General features: G+C 39.9%; 1 protein-coding gene and 1 long non-coding RNA gene across 3 annotated transcripts; one reads left to right on the top strand and one right to left on the bottom strand.

Moving 5' to 3' along the window:
• Positions 1 to 232: 232 nt before the first annotated feature.
• LOC139986123 (uncharacterized) lies at positions 233 to 13246 on the bottom strand. 2 transcript variants are annotated; one of them, XM_072001185.1, is made up of 7 exons: positions 13140 to 13246; positions 10064 to 10331; positions 6503 to 6764; positions 4374 to 4656; positions 3334 to 3522; positions 2235 to 2353; positions 233 to 2157 (listed from the first exon to the last, which is right to left on the bottom strand). In XM_072001185.1, exons 2-7 carry the CDS (start codon positions 10127 to 10129, stop codon positions 650 to 652), a joined length of 2427 nt encoding a protein of 808 aa, XP_071857286.1. In that variant the 5' UTR covers positions 10130 to 10331; positions 13140 to 13246; the 3' UTR covers positions 233 to 649. The 2 variants fall into 2 exon arrangements, with proteins under 2 accessions (XP_071857286.1, XP_071857287.1); XM_072001186.1 differs by lacking the exon at positions 10064 to 10331.
• Positions 13045 to 13323, top strand: LOC139986124 (uncharacterized). The gene is made up of 2 exons (XR_011799571.1): positions 13045 to 13215; positions 13246 to 13323. It is a non-coding gene; the product is annotated as an uncharacterized lncRNA (long non-coding RNA).
• Positions 13324 to 15224: the final 1901 nt, after the last annotated feature.

Raw genomic sequence — 15224 nt, 5'->3', positions numbered from 1 at the left:
TTATAGCAGGATCTAATCTATATTTCCCAATAGGCATGTTCAAAAAGTATTTCATTCGTTGTGTCATCTTCCGTTCAGAGGAATATCGAATTCGTTTGATTCTTTGTATCGTGCTATGTTCCAGAAATCATTACGTTTCGAACAAAACTACCTCCACAGCCAAACGAGCGTGTCTCGAATTAGAACAAGATCTACTCTATATTTTTCAGCAACCTCTTTTCAAATAATATTTCGTCTTTCTCTCAAAGTAACCAAATTCATTTGATTTTTCTGCAACATTTATCGCTCGTACTCGATCTCTCCATCCTCGGATCAGTTTATTTTCATTTAAAGCAAGATCTACTCTATGTCTTTCAGCGGCTATCTTCAAAGAAATATCTCGTTTCATCCTCTTCTCAAAGTCCTGCAATTCATTTCAAAACATATTCTACCACCGTCGGTGTACGACCACTGATTGCAAATCGAGTATCACAACAAGAACACAACTTTCTCTGCTTCGAATCTCTGGCTGCGTAACCAGATACACGACGCATAAACCGTTGCCAAACCAGGACACGATGTACGGTATCACATCCCATCCGCAATCCCATCGATTCGACAGCCTCCACCCACCTCCGTGTCACGCGAAAGCGAAATCAAACATCGATCCTCAATTACTAGCGGATCTGTTGCCGCTCTCCATGGAACCTCGTCGTGTGTTGTCCGTCCTCAGGATCACTCCCTGGGCGATTCCATATTGTTCAAACGGATCCTTCCTATAGATCATCGTTTCCTCCTTATGAATCTTATTTTTTGGTGGTGTAGACGTTCTCGCTGGAGTGGTAGTTGGACTATTTTTCGGTGTCAGGGTCTTACTCGGCGTGGAAGACGGACTGTTTTTCGGCGAGTTTCGCAAATTCGACGTGGAACCTGTCACGGTATTATTGTTGTCCCCCGCGGCGACTGCGTTGATCCCTTGTAACGCGTTGAAACTCTGCATGACCAAATGAGATGCAACAGACATAGTGAGAGGGTTGGCGGATTGCGACACAAGGGGAACCGGCCCAGATTTCTCGTTTCTGGCCGCTGTCAGATTACTCGATTGATTCTCCACTCGAGCCGCTGCCATAGGCAGCATTACCACCGGTGCATTCTCTACTCGAGACATTGATTGCGTCGGGGATCGATGCTCCGCTCTCGGGGTCGAGCTCTCGCCCCGAGCCATCGACGATTGGCCGTTCGCTACCGGTACACTTGACCTCTCCACCGGTCGACCGATCGCCATGTTGGATCTGTCTGGCTGCGTCGAACCAGCCAATACAGTGGCCGATTGCGTTCTTCTCGCAGACTCTGCTTCGTTTCCGTTCGACACCGGCGAGGCCGGAAACGGGGCGGTTTGCGAACGATGCCTCCTAGCAGGGATCTGCGGGCTCCTTGACAAACTTCCATTACCGAGGAGGTCTACCCGCGAGGTTCGATCCTGGAAATCTTGCGCGGACTTTACCAATTCGGCAGTTCCCTCGGGTAAATTAGATTTGAACCCGTTGCCACTCCTCGTTGGAAGAGTCTCGTCTTGAGAAGCGTTCAAACTGCTCACTGGTGAATTATTAATTTGATCGTTCGCCAGTGGCTTCTGATTCTCCGTGTTGGGTTCGGTTTTCAGAGGTAACGCGAGAGGAAGCATCGCGTTGCCGTTTATTCCATTGGCATGAACCGCAAGGTTGGGATCGCCGTTGGGGAAACTGGCGAATCGGGCGATGGTTTCTCGTTCCTCGGCTACTTGAGGTGCAAACGGAATCTTCCTTTCGGTTGGCTGTCTTTTGATCGGCTGTCTCTTTCTGGCTGACGAAGCATGCGTTCTGTTTCTATGTTTCTTGGGTTCGTTCCTCACCACCGGACGAGTCTCCGGAAAGTGTCTGCCTTTCATCGAGCTCGGTTCTTCGTCTTCATCCTCGTAGATACGAATGTCCTCGTTTAGATCCGACTCGTCTTCCTCGTACTCTTCGACTATAGCGCTCGCTTGAATCCATTCTCTGATTCGGTCCTTCTTCTTAGCTCTGTCCACCGTGGTCTCGATCCCGTACGTGGTCAAAGTGTGAAGCAGTTGATTCTTCTCCTCGAGAGAGCTGTGGAAGCTGTACATGGACGGGCAGAGCTCGTCCCTCTCGTCGGCGCCACCTGTACAAACGTCGAATCAACGAGGTGAGTAGGAAAACGAGAGGAAGAGAAGGTCTTTAATTCGGATCGATCGTTACCGTTCATAGCCTTCTCCGCGCCGAGTTTCGCTAACCACCTGTCCTCCAGGTATTTGTTTATCTCCAACACGCTAACGGGACGCTTCTCGGCTTTAGGGTCCAGTAATCGTTTGAACATCCTTCGTAACAGTGAGAAGAACCGATGAAAAGAAATTAGGAGTTTGATAGACGAGTGAAACGTTTGTACAAGTTTTAGAATAAAATGACGAAGGTAAATCGGTGGACAAAAGAAAATTTGGAACTGGCATTTGTATCGTATATTATGAGCATTCTCGAGTATCGTGCAAGGACAAAAAGCAAGAGTCTAACTTGTGTGAGAATCGTTTTAATAGAATATATAACGAGTTTTGTAAATTCTATGGATTGTAATTTGGCCTACGAATAAGATTCCGTCATATTGCTACGTTTAATGATTCCGTTCACTCAGAGACAATAAACCATTTAACTCGGGGGTTGCTGGCTTGCTTTCAGTCGTACTCGTGCTTGTTTCGAAAACAAACCAAAGCTAAAATGGAAACATTTCTCGGTATTACTCTTTGCGCGACCTCAGAATATAATCTGTTGTACAGTGAATCCTTTTGCTTGTTTTAACGCGCTGAATCGATCCTGAAAACACCACCCTTTTTATGAACTCTCCTCTCCACGTGTTTAACGTTTTCGGTATGCATCAATTTATACTTTTCTTTCTATACTCCCTGTAGTCGGGTTACCATATGCCGGATTGAACTTTCTGTTCGTTAAAATTTTAAATTGTACCATGTAGATGTAAGTAGAATTTCTCGACGTACGAATCAGTCCTTATTGAACTAAAAAGCACGAAATTTCGATACTTTGAAGATTATTTCATAAAAATATAAATTTCAAAATTTCCCTTAATGTAAATAATTTCTTATGAAAGTAAAAGTTTATCAGTTCCATTATGTTATTACAATTGTTCGATTATTCGATTATTTGATTTAAATTATTTATTTACTTAATTAAACGTCTTGCGTTAATTTTTGACAGATCTTAAATGCTTGAAAGCGATCAAATTGTTAAATAGAAATCTTCAAATATGATTGAACGTATGCCGGCGCCTGGTTCTCTCGAAGAAACTGACCTTTGCGCTCGTGAGCTGATCAGCTGAAATAATTTCGGTTTCTTGGCTATGTTGAGCGTCGCGTTGTGCCAGTTTTGATATCTGGTGTAGCGCGGGTCGTCCAACGCCGCTTTCTGCCACGGTAAGCATCCGGTCAGACAGACAAATAGGACAATGCCGAACTGCCAGACATCGTGCGACGTGAGAGCTCTGAAAACGTCAAACGTAAATAAGCTGCACGCGTACGCGTGCATATTTTCTCATTCATGATCACGATTTTAACGAGCTCCAAACGATCAAACCTTTCCTTACTAAAATTCAATGCGAAACAACTATCCGATAGAACGTTTATAAATTTCTAATAAACCAGATAAATTTCGCGGAAGATTAATGGCTGTAAATATTGGAAATTGTTATAAAATATTATACAAATATATTTTTGAATTAGGTTTGAAAGAGCTATAAATTTTGCCTTGTCAACGATGTAAAATGAACGAAACACTGTTATTGATATCATAAAATATAACATATCTACGCGGTATAACGATTCATTCGTCATCTTCGCAAACAGTGAAAAGATGTCGCAAAAAGAATAAAAGTTACATATAAAATACACTTTCTGCATTGTCGATCGATCAAACGTTTAAACAGAACAGAACAGATTACGTCAACAACGAGATCATGTTCTCCCGTATAAATGTTAACCCAAATATTTCTTCTGGCCACGATTCTCGAGTCAATTTCAATACGCTACTTCCCAAAAAGTGTTTATCGTTTGAGCACGTTGTTAAATCGAGAGTTTAACGTCGACTAGATTTAATATCTATTCGATCTTGTTACTATCGTAAATTCAATCCTTAATTGAATCCTAATTTAATTCGTCGATAGAAATTATGCTTATACTATCATGGGTATAATTTTATAACGGTATTCGGTTTCTATTCCATACGTGTTTCTGTTGTAAAAGTAGAACAATTATCGTTTGCATGGAAAATTTATGGTAATCCCAAAAATTAGAAATAACCGCGATAATTGCTAATAATGGTCAATCGTATAATTACTTGTACGTCTCGTCAGTGTCGATCTGCAATACCTCGGGTGGCGAGTATGGCAGCCACTCGTTGTGCCGACGCACCACCGTGTTCACCCTTCTGGTCTCGCCGAAGTCGCACAGTTTGATCCGCGAAAAATCGCTCCTGAACACGAGAATATTGTCGAGCTTGATGTCACGGTGCACCAACTCGCGACTGTGAATATGATGCACCGCTGCAGCCAATTGTCTGACTACCCTTTTTGCGTGAAGCTCGCCGAGCCCAGTCTCCGTTACGTTGGACGTTAAATCTCCTGAAATGATGGGTCGTATACGGTGTAATATTGTAACTTTTATGAGAAATGTAGAGAATTATCAAGCTTTTTTATTGTACAAAAATAGATGTTTCTTATTCGAGTATTTTAAATTTGTATGGCTCGAAATATCCGAGAAACTTGAGGAAGGAGGCTTATTTCGCAAATGGAGTCAAAGGAGAACGAAAACAAGAATCCTAAAAAAACAAAATATTGCTTGCAGCAAAACAATTTCCACAGCCATGTCTTTCTCCTATGACTGGGGTTAGGTTGGGGTTAGATTGGTTGGGGTTAAGTTGGGTTGGTTAGGTTTCATTGTACTAAATATATTAGGTTTTATTGTACAAAAGTTATTAGGTTTTATTGTACAAAAGCAGATGTTTCTTATTCGAGTATTTCAAATTTGTATGACTCGAAATATCCGAGAAACTTGAAGAAGGAGGCTTATTTCGAAAATGGAGTCAAAGGAGAACGAAAATAAGAATCCTAAAAAAACAAAATATTGCTTGCAGCAAAACAATTTCCACAGCCATGTCTTTCTCCTATGATTGGGGTTAGGTTGGGGTTAGATTGGTTGGGGTTAGATTGGTTGGGGTTAGGTTGGGTTGGTTAGGTTTCATTGTACTAAATATATTAGGTTTTATTGTACAAAAGTTATTAGGTTTTATTGTACAAAAGCAGATGTTTCTTATTCGAGTATTTTAAATTTGTATGACTCGAAATATCCGAGAAACTTGAGGAAGGAGGCTTATTTCGCAAATGGAGTCAAAGGAGAACGAAAACAAGAATCCTAAAAAAACAAAATATTGCTTGCAGCAAAACAATTTCCACAGCCATGTCTTTCTCCTATGATTGAGGTTAGGTTGGGGTTAGATTGGTTGGAGTTAGGTTGGGTTGGTTAGGTTGATTGGTAGATAATTCCAAATTTCTACGGAATATGGTAAACAATTTGCAGCCAGTATTAACGATAGAATTTCTATACTCTGTGCGGAATATAGTAGTATGCATCACCAGCGATTACTCAGCAAACAGCAAATTAAAATTTCAAAGAGCACCAATTTATCATCTCGACGTTTCTGCTGGCCTTTATTCCCTTTTTTCCTGCATCTATCGAGATTCCTCCGCATCAAATATTCCATTATCCCACACATCTGAGCTCCCACAGCCCCCGAGAACAACATTTTTAAAGCGTTGATCATACATGCACGGCGCAATGGCCATCCCACACCGTTATAAATCCACATTCGTAAAGTCGTCAGAAACAATTTGGTAGAAACTATACGCGGTTATACATTTGATGCCACCCCTCGTTTAAGAGTTTTTATGGAAGAGTGACCCAAATTTATTTGTTCTACTCCAACTATACTTTGCATAAATGAATGTTGTTCTTGAAGGGTGGATCATTGTTATTACGAACATCGAATATTTTATTTTACGGCAGTAAATGGAGCAAAGAGCCGAGTGGAAAGGCGAACAAATTTTATTTCTCGTTGGATAATTAAATTTGCATAAGAAACGCATGGATGACACGTAGATTTTAATATATATATATATATATATGAATCAGAATTGACCTAGCCTTCTTCATCCAAGGATTTATAAGCGAATATTAAAAATATTTGCTCAGTGGGAAGAATTCATATCTGGAAGCATAAAAATTTTTCTTCTAAAATTTCTCACAATATTCTTCAAATTACACGTTTCTTCTTTATTTTTTATTTTTTGCTGCTTTATTATTTTTATCATTTTTCCTCGAAATTCCTTAAGCGAAGAAAAATCTTGGAAAGCACGATACAAGACGATCGATAAACGACATTCACGTGCATGGCATAAAAGGGACACTCACCAAGAGGAGCGTACTCCTGGCTGAAAACGTAGAAGCCAGCGGTCTCGAAGGCTACATCGTAGGTGGTGATGATGTTCCTGTGCGCGGCCAGGTGCAGTCCATAATGGAACTCGCGAAAGAAGTCCGAGATGCCGGTGTATGCCTTTGGCAACGCTTTCAGTACCATTTCGGTCTGGGTGCTTCGATGCTCGGTTAGCAGGATCTTGCCGAACCATCCTTCTCCAACAATTTGTAGAATATCAAACTCGTCGATCAAATTCACCTGTTCGGCAAAAATTTATCAAATTCAGGTGTTGTTGCTTCGAACGAGAGATAGGTGAATGATGAATTTTATGAAGACGCGCAACAGCTGTGCTGTTTGTGGTACAGGTGCTGCTAACGAAAATATTATCGATCGATGTTAAAATGCTATCCATAGCTCGATATGTCGAGAACATTGTTAAGATATCGTAACCTTGCCGTGATCCTTGAATTTCTATTTCAAGTTTGCTCTCATCTTGGCAAATATTTAACCAGATATTTAATATAAGGTATAATTGATTTGATAATTAACTGGTAATTAATTGATTCATTGAAACGCGAGATATTTGCAAGTAGAGAATTATCTTGTACAATAGGACATTTATTAATAACGGTTAGCATCGTCTTCTCTAGCTTTGCGTCGATTTTCTTCGAGTTGGTCGGAATTAAAGAGGAACGCGAGAGAAGTCTATTTCTATTTCGGAACGCGACTTGATTCTGCTATAAGATCGATGGATATCGTTTTCGAACGTCGGAAGATACCTCTTGGAAGTAGAGGATTCCTTTTACACTGACCAGAAACTGCTCGTGGATCCATGAAGTTACATAATTTAGTGCGATGTGTTGTAAACGTCGAACTACGGGAAATCGTAATGCGGTCGTAAATTACTAAAACTAAAGTCACTGATAAGGATTGGATTGGATGAATGATTTCCTTCTCTTTATTTATTGCCAGTAATATTTTTGTGGGAAAAATTGCAACACCGATGTAGAATTTAGATCGTTGATTATGAAATCTATATTTCTTTTTTACTAAAACGATTGTTACATTTACAATTTCATTGTAATATAGAGTTAAATAATTTTTCTTCGTACGTGTATTTTAGCGATTACTCGACATTTTTCAATTTTGGAGGGAAAATAATAATATTTAAAGATTTTTATTCAGGCGTGTACCTGTCTGCATATACGTTATACACACGTACATCCATAAAACATTTTCATTCGAAACCCAGTCTTTGTTTGAAAATTATTTCTTTAAAACGAATACATTATCTGTCATCGTCTACTATTTCCACGTTACAAAACCCGAGAAGCTACAAGAAACTGAGCTAACGTCGTAATTCTCGTGAACTCAAACTCCGTATAACTTACACGAAACGTGTTCCAAAAACCTAAAAAAGAAGTTGTCTCATTCACGGCGACACATATTCAGCCGGTAAGTTTAGAGGCAAGCGCCAACAGAGTCATAGACTTCACCACGATGCAGTGTCGTCGATGTTTGGTGGATACTCCGATTTTCCAAAGTTAGAGAAAGACCCTGGCGGAAACACGATTTGCCGCAAACCTCGAAACAATGAAAACGGTGTGGGTTTATTACTCTCGAGCAGCCGCAGACAGGCTGTTCGCAAGACTCGTCGAGGTGTTAAAGGTTACAATCGCGTCGCGCCCTGTCATAAAGTGGGCATTGAGCGAGAAAGTTGGTTTAGTGCCAGAAAACGAATGAGTCCGCGTTTGCTTCGTTTCGAGGTTCACTACCTTGCATAAATATTTCGACAATAAATATTTCATGATCGAAGTTATCGCAGATGTTCAAACACAGTAATTGAACACCTATTACGAATATATTATGAAACATTTTACATAACGCAATTATTTATGAATATATTGTGTGTATGAAATATTTTGAAATTTCATTAAGACCTAAATTTCAATGAGTATAAATAAAAGAGCAAGAACGTCGAAGGTGAATGGACATTGGTTCTGCGGAGACACCTAACTCGAGTGACTTTAATTGTGTCTGATCGATGTGTCTATCTTAGAAATGTGTTCTTCTAACTACGTTCGAAAAGTTTCATAACGCATAAATATCGAACTGTTGAGCGACGTGGCCATATATATTCTTTCTTACAGTTTAAATTTAACGGAACGTCTGGTCGCAGACGAGACAAGGAAAAAAAAAAATTCGCGGCAAAGAGACGTTCTTCCATCTTCGAAAATATATTAAAAGTTGCGCCAGGTGTCCAAATACTTTTACGCGGTTGTATAAATGTTGCGCATGCAACTATTTCTGGATCTCGACAAACAATGAATGACTGGGAACGCGTGAGTTATGATCGTTAATGCCACTTAATCTCGATGATCTTTTTGACCGATCGAACGATTTGTTGGCGTTATTTGAGGTTATGATCGCAGCTGTTGTTTTGGAGCCTGTTCGTTCCATTCGTGACTCATCGGTAGGCGAAGATCGTGGCTAAGAATGTTCGCTTTTGTTTGATGTTCGGTTAAGGAAAAACGTCAAAGAGCGTTCTTGCGTTGGTCCATAAGTACAGCCGAATGCCAACTTCTTTATTTAGGTGTTTTATAGGAGAAATAAAAGTCGGACGAACGAAAGCTTTGTTGATGGATTGTATCGAGCTTTTTCTGCCTCTTATTTCGAGCCTCTTATTTCTAGCTGCTATTGGGATATATCGAGCCGATGTGTTATAAAGAGCATTTGCGAATGTATGAAGTTTATTGATATTACGGAACATGTAGGAAATATGCAGAATATATACGATCCATAACGTTTTTATCTTATTGAAAGTGCAACATCGAACTTGCCAAAAGCATCTGCGCGTTTTCGATAATTCTATAATAGTTCTAGCGTTTAAATACATCAGTCGATTTCTTAATTAGATGTGAATTTTTAGTAGATGTTCGAGAACTGAAGAATTTATCTCGAACATTGTGCGCAGAATTTCAAAGTAAGCAAAAGCACTTGCATTGAGTTGTAACGTACGATTTCATTGTACAAGTTCCCTCGTAAATTCCCTCAGTTTTCATTCCTGAAAAATTTATTACCCTTGTAGGTTATTTTAAAACAGAGAGTTTTCCTTTTATATATAATTAGAATTTGTTAACTTCAACGAATATGATTCGATTTCAATTTGAATGGAATATGCCGTATATTACGATCTAATAATAAAAGTAATTTCCGTGATCGCCGCGATAAATATTATAAAATCAGAGACAAGAGATTAATAATTAAATTCGATTGCAATATACGGGCAATCAGAGAAAAGTCGGTAAAAGCTCGAGTAATCGGTTCATCCATGGCACTCTAAATTTACGTTCGTCGTGTGCATCCTTCCCTTTCGATTATACCAACAGCTTCGTTCAATCTGGTCGATCGAAAAATCATATTACCTGAAAAGAGTATCAAAAGGGCTCGTGGACCGATCGGAACGAACGCGCAAACGAAGGAAAGAGGGGAAAAGGGGGTAAAAAAAAAGGGGTTGCTCGTATCACGAGGAAGATTTGATTCGCCAATCGAGTTACCTTCTCCAGCTCGAACTCTCGTATCCTGTGAATGGACCCGCCAATGGCCTTCTTCATTAAGCTCATTCTGACGGACGGTCGTCGATCGTGCGCCACGAACTCGAATTCGAGCCAAAAGTTGCGTTTAACTGTCCGCTGTGGTCGACGTAGATATCGCGAGGTTTACATTCTCTCGTCTCACGCTCAACGCTCCTTTTTGTCACATGTTGGTCTTGGCCTTTACGTCGATCAATCTTCGATCCTGTCGCGAAGTCGATGAATCTTACGACTGAAACGATTGAAATTGAAGGTTGTGTTGTTTATTTGGTAACGGATGGTTCTTTCGTTGTCGACGACTAGATTGATAGAAATTGTGGAATTCGATATACCTTTCAGATATACCTTTGACTTCAACGATAATTATTCTATTTAAATTTGTACAGGAATAATTAAATTATGAATATAATTTATGCGCGTCAAGATGGCTCGGATTAATCTTACCCATCGTTCAATAGGAAAACGAGAAGGATCGCGTGGATATGAAGCATCGCTACTTCAACAACGCGATAAAAATCACGATGAATGGTTTTTACGAGCGTTGTGTTTTAAAACACTTGATGCAGTGGTTTGTTGCATACTTCACATTCGGTTTTTATTTTTTCCATCTTTTTAGCCGCAAGCTCTCAATCATGTCCAGTGATGGATGGGCGAGACGTGTATTGGTTACTTGAATTGTACCAGAGAGGATTGCGTTTTCACCTCGTATTGTGAACGTGTGTAGGCTGATTATGTATTGGGAAAGGGTCATCACAGCCATAAATTCAAGCAAAAGTATAGATCTAACGGGAAGGGTGTATAACGTGAGAATAGAAAATTATGATATAGGATTCGTCGAAACTGATTTAACATTTTGTTTAAAAATTTTGTAGGAAAATTTTGTACGAGGTTTTGTTCAAATTATATCTTTACCAATATACAGATATAAAGATATGTGTGTATATGTATATATACATATATTACGAGATTTTGATTATTATTTCTTCGTTATTTACTTGAAATTCCGTAAATCGCATATTATTCAAAGTATCTATAATACGAGTTTACACGTTGCAATATGATTATTTCGCCGCATCGCCAATTGGCGTGGCCGCTCGTTAAAGCGTTAATTTAGAATTGTAAATGACGTCACATGATACTGTACTATTCACATCGTTCGCAAATTTCTAAAAGAAAGTTGCAAATTCCCGAGAACATTTATCACGTTGCATTCGTCGTACAACAAAGAAAATCGAGCAAACGAGATTACGATTCGCATTTGCCATGATTGTTTAAAGAAGTTGCAATAATTTGTCCGATTAGCTCCCATTCTGCTTCGCGAACGTTACGCAAACGGCTTCGAATTAGAAGCTCCATACAGTCTAGCGGCATTTTGTAACAACAAGATCCTGTTGAGAATTAAAGCGTTGGCCAAAGTGCTGGCGAAGTGGTAGGGGAAAGTTTGCCAAAAGCCACTTAAACCGCGATCACGTGCTTCCGCGTAGCCGCAAAGCGAAAGCGCAAGTTTTAGATAATGCGCCCTTTGTGCGGCCGTGCAGGGTAACGACGCGTTTTCACGGAGTTACAAAGCTCGTAAGTGGCACGGCCTCCTCGTGAATGAGAAGAGAAAGAGAAACGGCGATGCAGAAACAGAGAGGGAAAGAAAAATGCGGAGGGAGTAAAAAAAAGTTTGGTGAATGACGCCTTGCGTTGGGGAAGGTTCGCCTGCCACTTCGTCTCGAAGGAAAAAGATATGTACTTACTCTGAACGCGAGCGTATCGCGTTCAGAAATCGTGAAAAGAATCGAGCTCGCGTCGTTTGATGTTCAGCTACTTCCGATGGAGAACGCGTTTTCGCGATACAGGAGCGGCGTATTCAGACCATGAAACATTCATGCCGACGCGGAGATGAGAAAAAAAAAAAGAAAAGGTATCGATGCGGCAGAGAAAAATAACGCGGGGCGAAGCAGAGCGTCGAAGAACGTGAAAACGCGACTCGAAGGTAGACGATACCGCGCGAAAAGATATTAGACGCATCGAACTTGATTCTGGCTACCTTTCACTGGGTCTAGTGACTTTTAGTGAAATTGGAAACATCGGGTAGCGTAGCGAAATTTGAAAAAGTTCGTAAGCGATGTGTTTTGAATCTTTCTGTCCATCAATTTCGGATTTTCTTCGTTGTTTGTCCGAATTATCTTTGTCGGATTGTCCGAATTTAACTAATCATCTTTCAGTTTTGAAAGAAATACAAGCTTTTTAATCAACTTAATATTTGGACAAAATTGAATTAATTAATCGATGAATGACGATCAGCATAGTTTAGATGAGATTTTCGCGTTGAAAGAAAATTTAGGGAAGGGAAAAACAGCGGTGTTCGGAAAAGATCGTTGTTAGAGCAAAGTACACGTGCCTAGGACAGAAATAGCGTCTCAGATTCCAGACTATAATTCATAGCTGTATATTATTCGCTCGAATAGGTTGTTCCTGTTTATAATTTCACGCATGTAAGGGATATTTCTTCTCTGACGGAGGATTTAAAATTTTGTACTTGCGAGTCGTGATAATTGTTGCGCAAGTTGTAACACAACGAAACGCCGCAATCCTCCGATACACATAGGATCTCTCGTCTTCGGCCAAATTACATTAACTATATCGGCCGTATATTCACCGGATATAAAACTCTTTCATCTAGCATCTACGTCGATTCTATTTCTTATTAAGTGTAAACAATCGTCAGTTAAAAATGACAATTGTATACGTATGTGGAGAGGAGATAAGTTTATGAGATTGGTTATCTTAATAAATGTCGGAACAAAGGAATTAGAACAAGGAAAGAAACCATATTATTATTATCGTCTAAAATAACATTTACGAACAGCGAATAGTTGGCTTGTCAATGTAATTTATAATGAATTACAATTTATATTTCCGATACGAAAGAGATTAATAATTCAATAATTTTCCTTAATTTTCTGATAATTTACTAATTTCTTATCTTCTAGTAAGAACATAATCCTTTGTCATTAATATTAGAAATAGATTCGAATACTTAACCCCATACCTAAGAAATGCCAAGAGTTCCGGATAGAGGAAAAGCACCAAAAAGTCCAGGTAGAAGAAAGTACAAAAATGTTCAGGTAGAAGAAAATACCAAGAAGTAAGTCCAGGTAGAAGAAAATATCAAAGGACGAGTAATCTTCGACAAAAGATGCAACTGGCGCCTAAGCAATCGCTTCTCCGCCTCTTATCGCACTTTCCCTGAGCATAGTTCGGTTATCACTTTGCCCGACCGAATAATATGCTTCACCAAATGCTTCTTTCTCAACTTTCGACCACACACTCGCCCTTATTCGCACTCATTCGCATTCATTCGCACTTTTGGCACTTCGTTCCAAGAATTCGCTCAGCCAACCCGGGCTACAATTAATCCGTGAAAATGTCACCAGCACCACTACCACGCACTTATTTCTTCGCGATCAACTTCATAATATGCTGAAATCTCATCGAAAAAGCCCGGAAACTTTTGTCTCTTTTGAAACACGAAACTCGAGTTCGGTTCTTTCTGCTGCTCTAACCGTAAACGTGCCTGCCGGGATTCGTGATTTTACAGCGACTCCCGTGTACGCTGCACTCTTCGACTGTCTGCAGTATTTATAAAACACCGACCGGAAAGCACGACTGGCGAGCTGATTTTGGCGCCGAGCCGGCTTGGCCGTGCGCTAACGCCTCGACGCGGACGTCGTCTTCGTGGATCACGATCTTCGTCGACGAACGACCGAAGAATCCTCGATTTTCAGCGAAATTTACTCGTGCACGCGATTTATTTCCAAATCGATCCACGACCGTTCACCGACCGCCGTTAATTTTCCGATCTCTGCGTGTAACCACGTGCTAGAGGTAGTTGAACGCATAATCGCAGTCCCGGGAAAATTGATGCGTCTGCGTCGCGGCACGTCGAGCTTTCTGCGAGCTTTATGGGAACGCTGACTAATTGGGCAGTTATTTCCACGTGTGGAAACACCTCCCTCGGGGAAAAGTGGAGCAACGGTAGAGATGCTTCGCGAGGAATGTGCCAAACGTTGTTTCGAGCGAGACGAACGCGTTTGTTTCAATCGCATCGTTGGTTTTGCTAGAAAATTTCATTTCCATCGGGGGAGATTCGTTTTAGTCGAATGCTTAGCAGATTGCGTAGCATTCGCGGAATTCTATTAGACAGGTTTCAGAGAAAATGCACAGTCAGACGATTTGTCATTGAATAAGAATAATTTTCAGGTATATAAGAAACGCCAGCACATTGTATTCTGTAGTTTTGGTTAAGTTGGAACGTTCGACACGCGGTTGAACAATGACTTCTAGAGACTGGCATAAAAAGTTCATCTTTATTATCAGGTAACTTTTTATCAAGGAGTTGTGTAATTAATGTAATTAATAGCATAGATGTGATTAAAATTGTTTCGTAAATAATTGCGATATAAGCCGTGGACACCTATCGGGATTTCGTCCAACAACTTTTCGCTTCTTCCGTGGAATACTTTTAGCTTTAGCTCGGTCGGTAAATGCCACTTTTCTACAGTATCAAGTAACGATGATTGTAAATAAATTATGCATATATGTATGTATTCGTATTAATTAGCATAACTACTCAACTGTATATACCTCATTCGTAAATATTATTTATTGCGTAATCATCGCATAAATATATTAATGATACTATTAATATACATATATTTCATGTACATACGCACATGCATATTTAATATACATGTACGTTTTTTCAGTTAATTTAATCGCTGTCATATATTGTCTTACGTTTGTTTAATTTTTTTATTACGGAATCATAAAAATTTGGAAGCATTTTCGATATACAAATGGAAGTCTTTTCTATTACTACGAAAGAAATATGGACACGAACATTTGAGGATTTCTTATAATTAATCATGGTATAACGCGTATAAATGAAGATCAGATACATAACGTACATACATATTTCTGCATATTTGTACACTTTCAAATTTTCCACAAACGCGCAAACATTTCCAAGTTAAGCACATGCACGAACCATCACGGCAAAATTTGCCAGTTTCAAACATTGGCGCGGTTCAGTGGCGCCGGTAGTGTGCCACGTGCTCCAGCAGGTGGCGCCTGC

The sequence above is a fragment of the Bombus fervidus genome, chromosome 4 (genome assembly GCF_041682495.2).
Source record: "Bombus fervidus isolate BK054 chromosome 4, iyBomFerv1, whole genome shotgun sequence".
Taxonomy (NCBI): Eukaryota; Metazoa; Arthropoda; class Insecta; order Hymenoptera; family Apidae; genus Bombus; species Bombus fervidus.
This window is presented reverse-complemented; position numbering and strand designations above follow the sequence as displayed.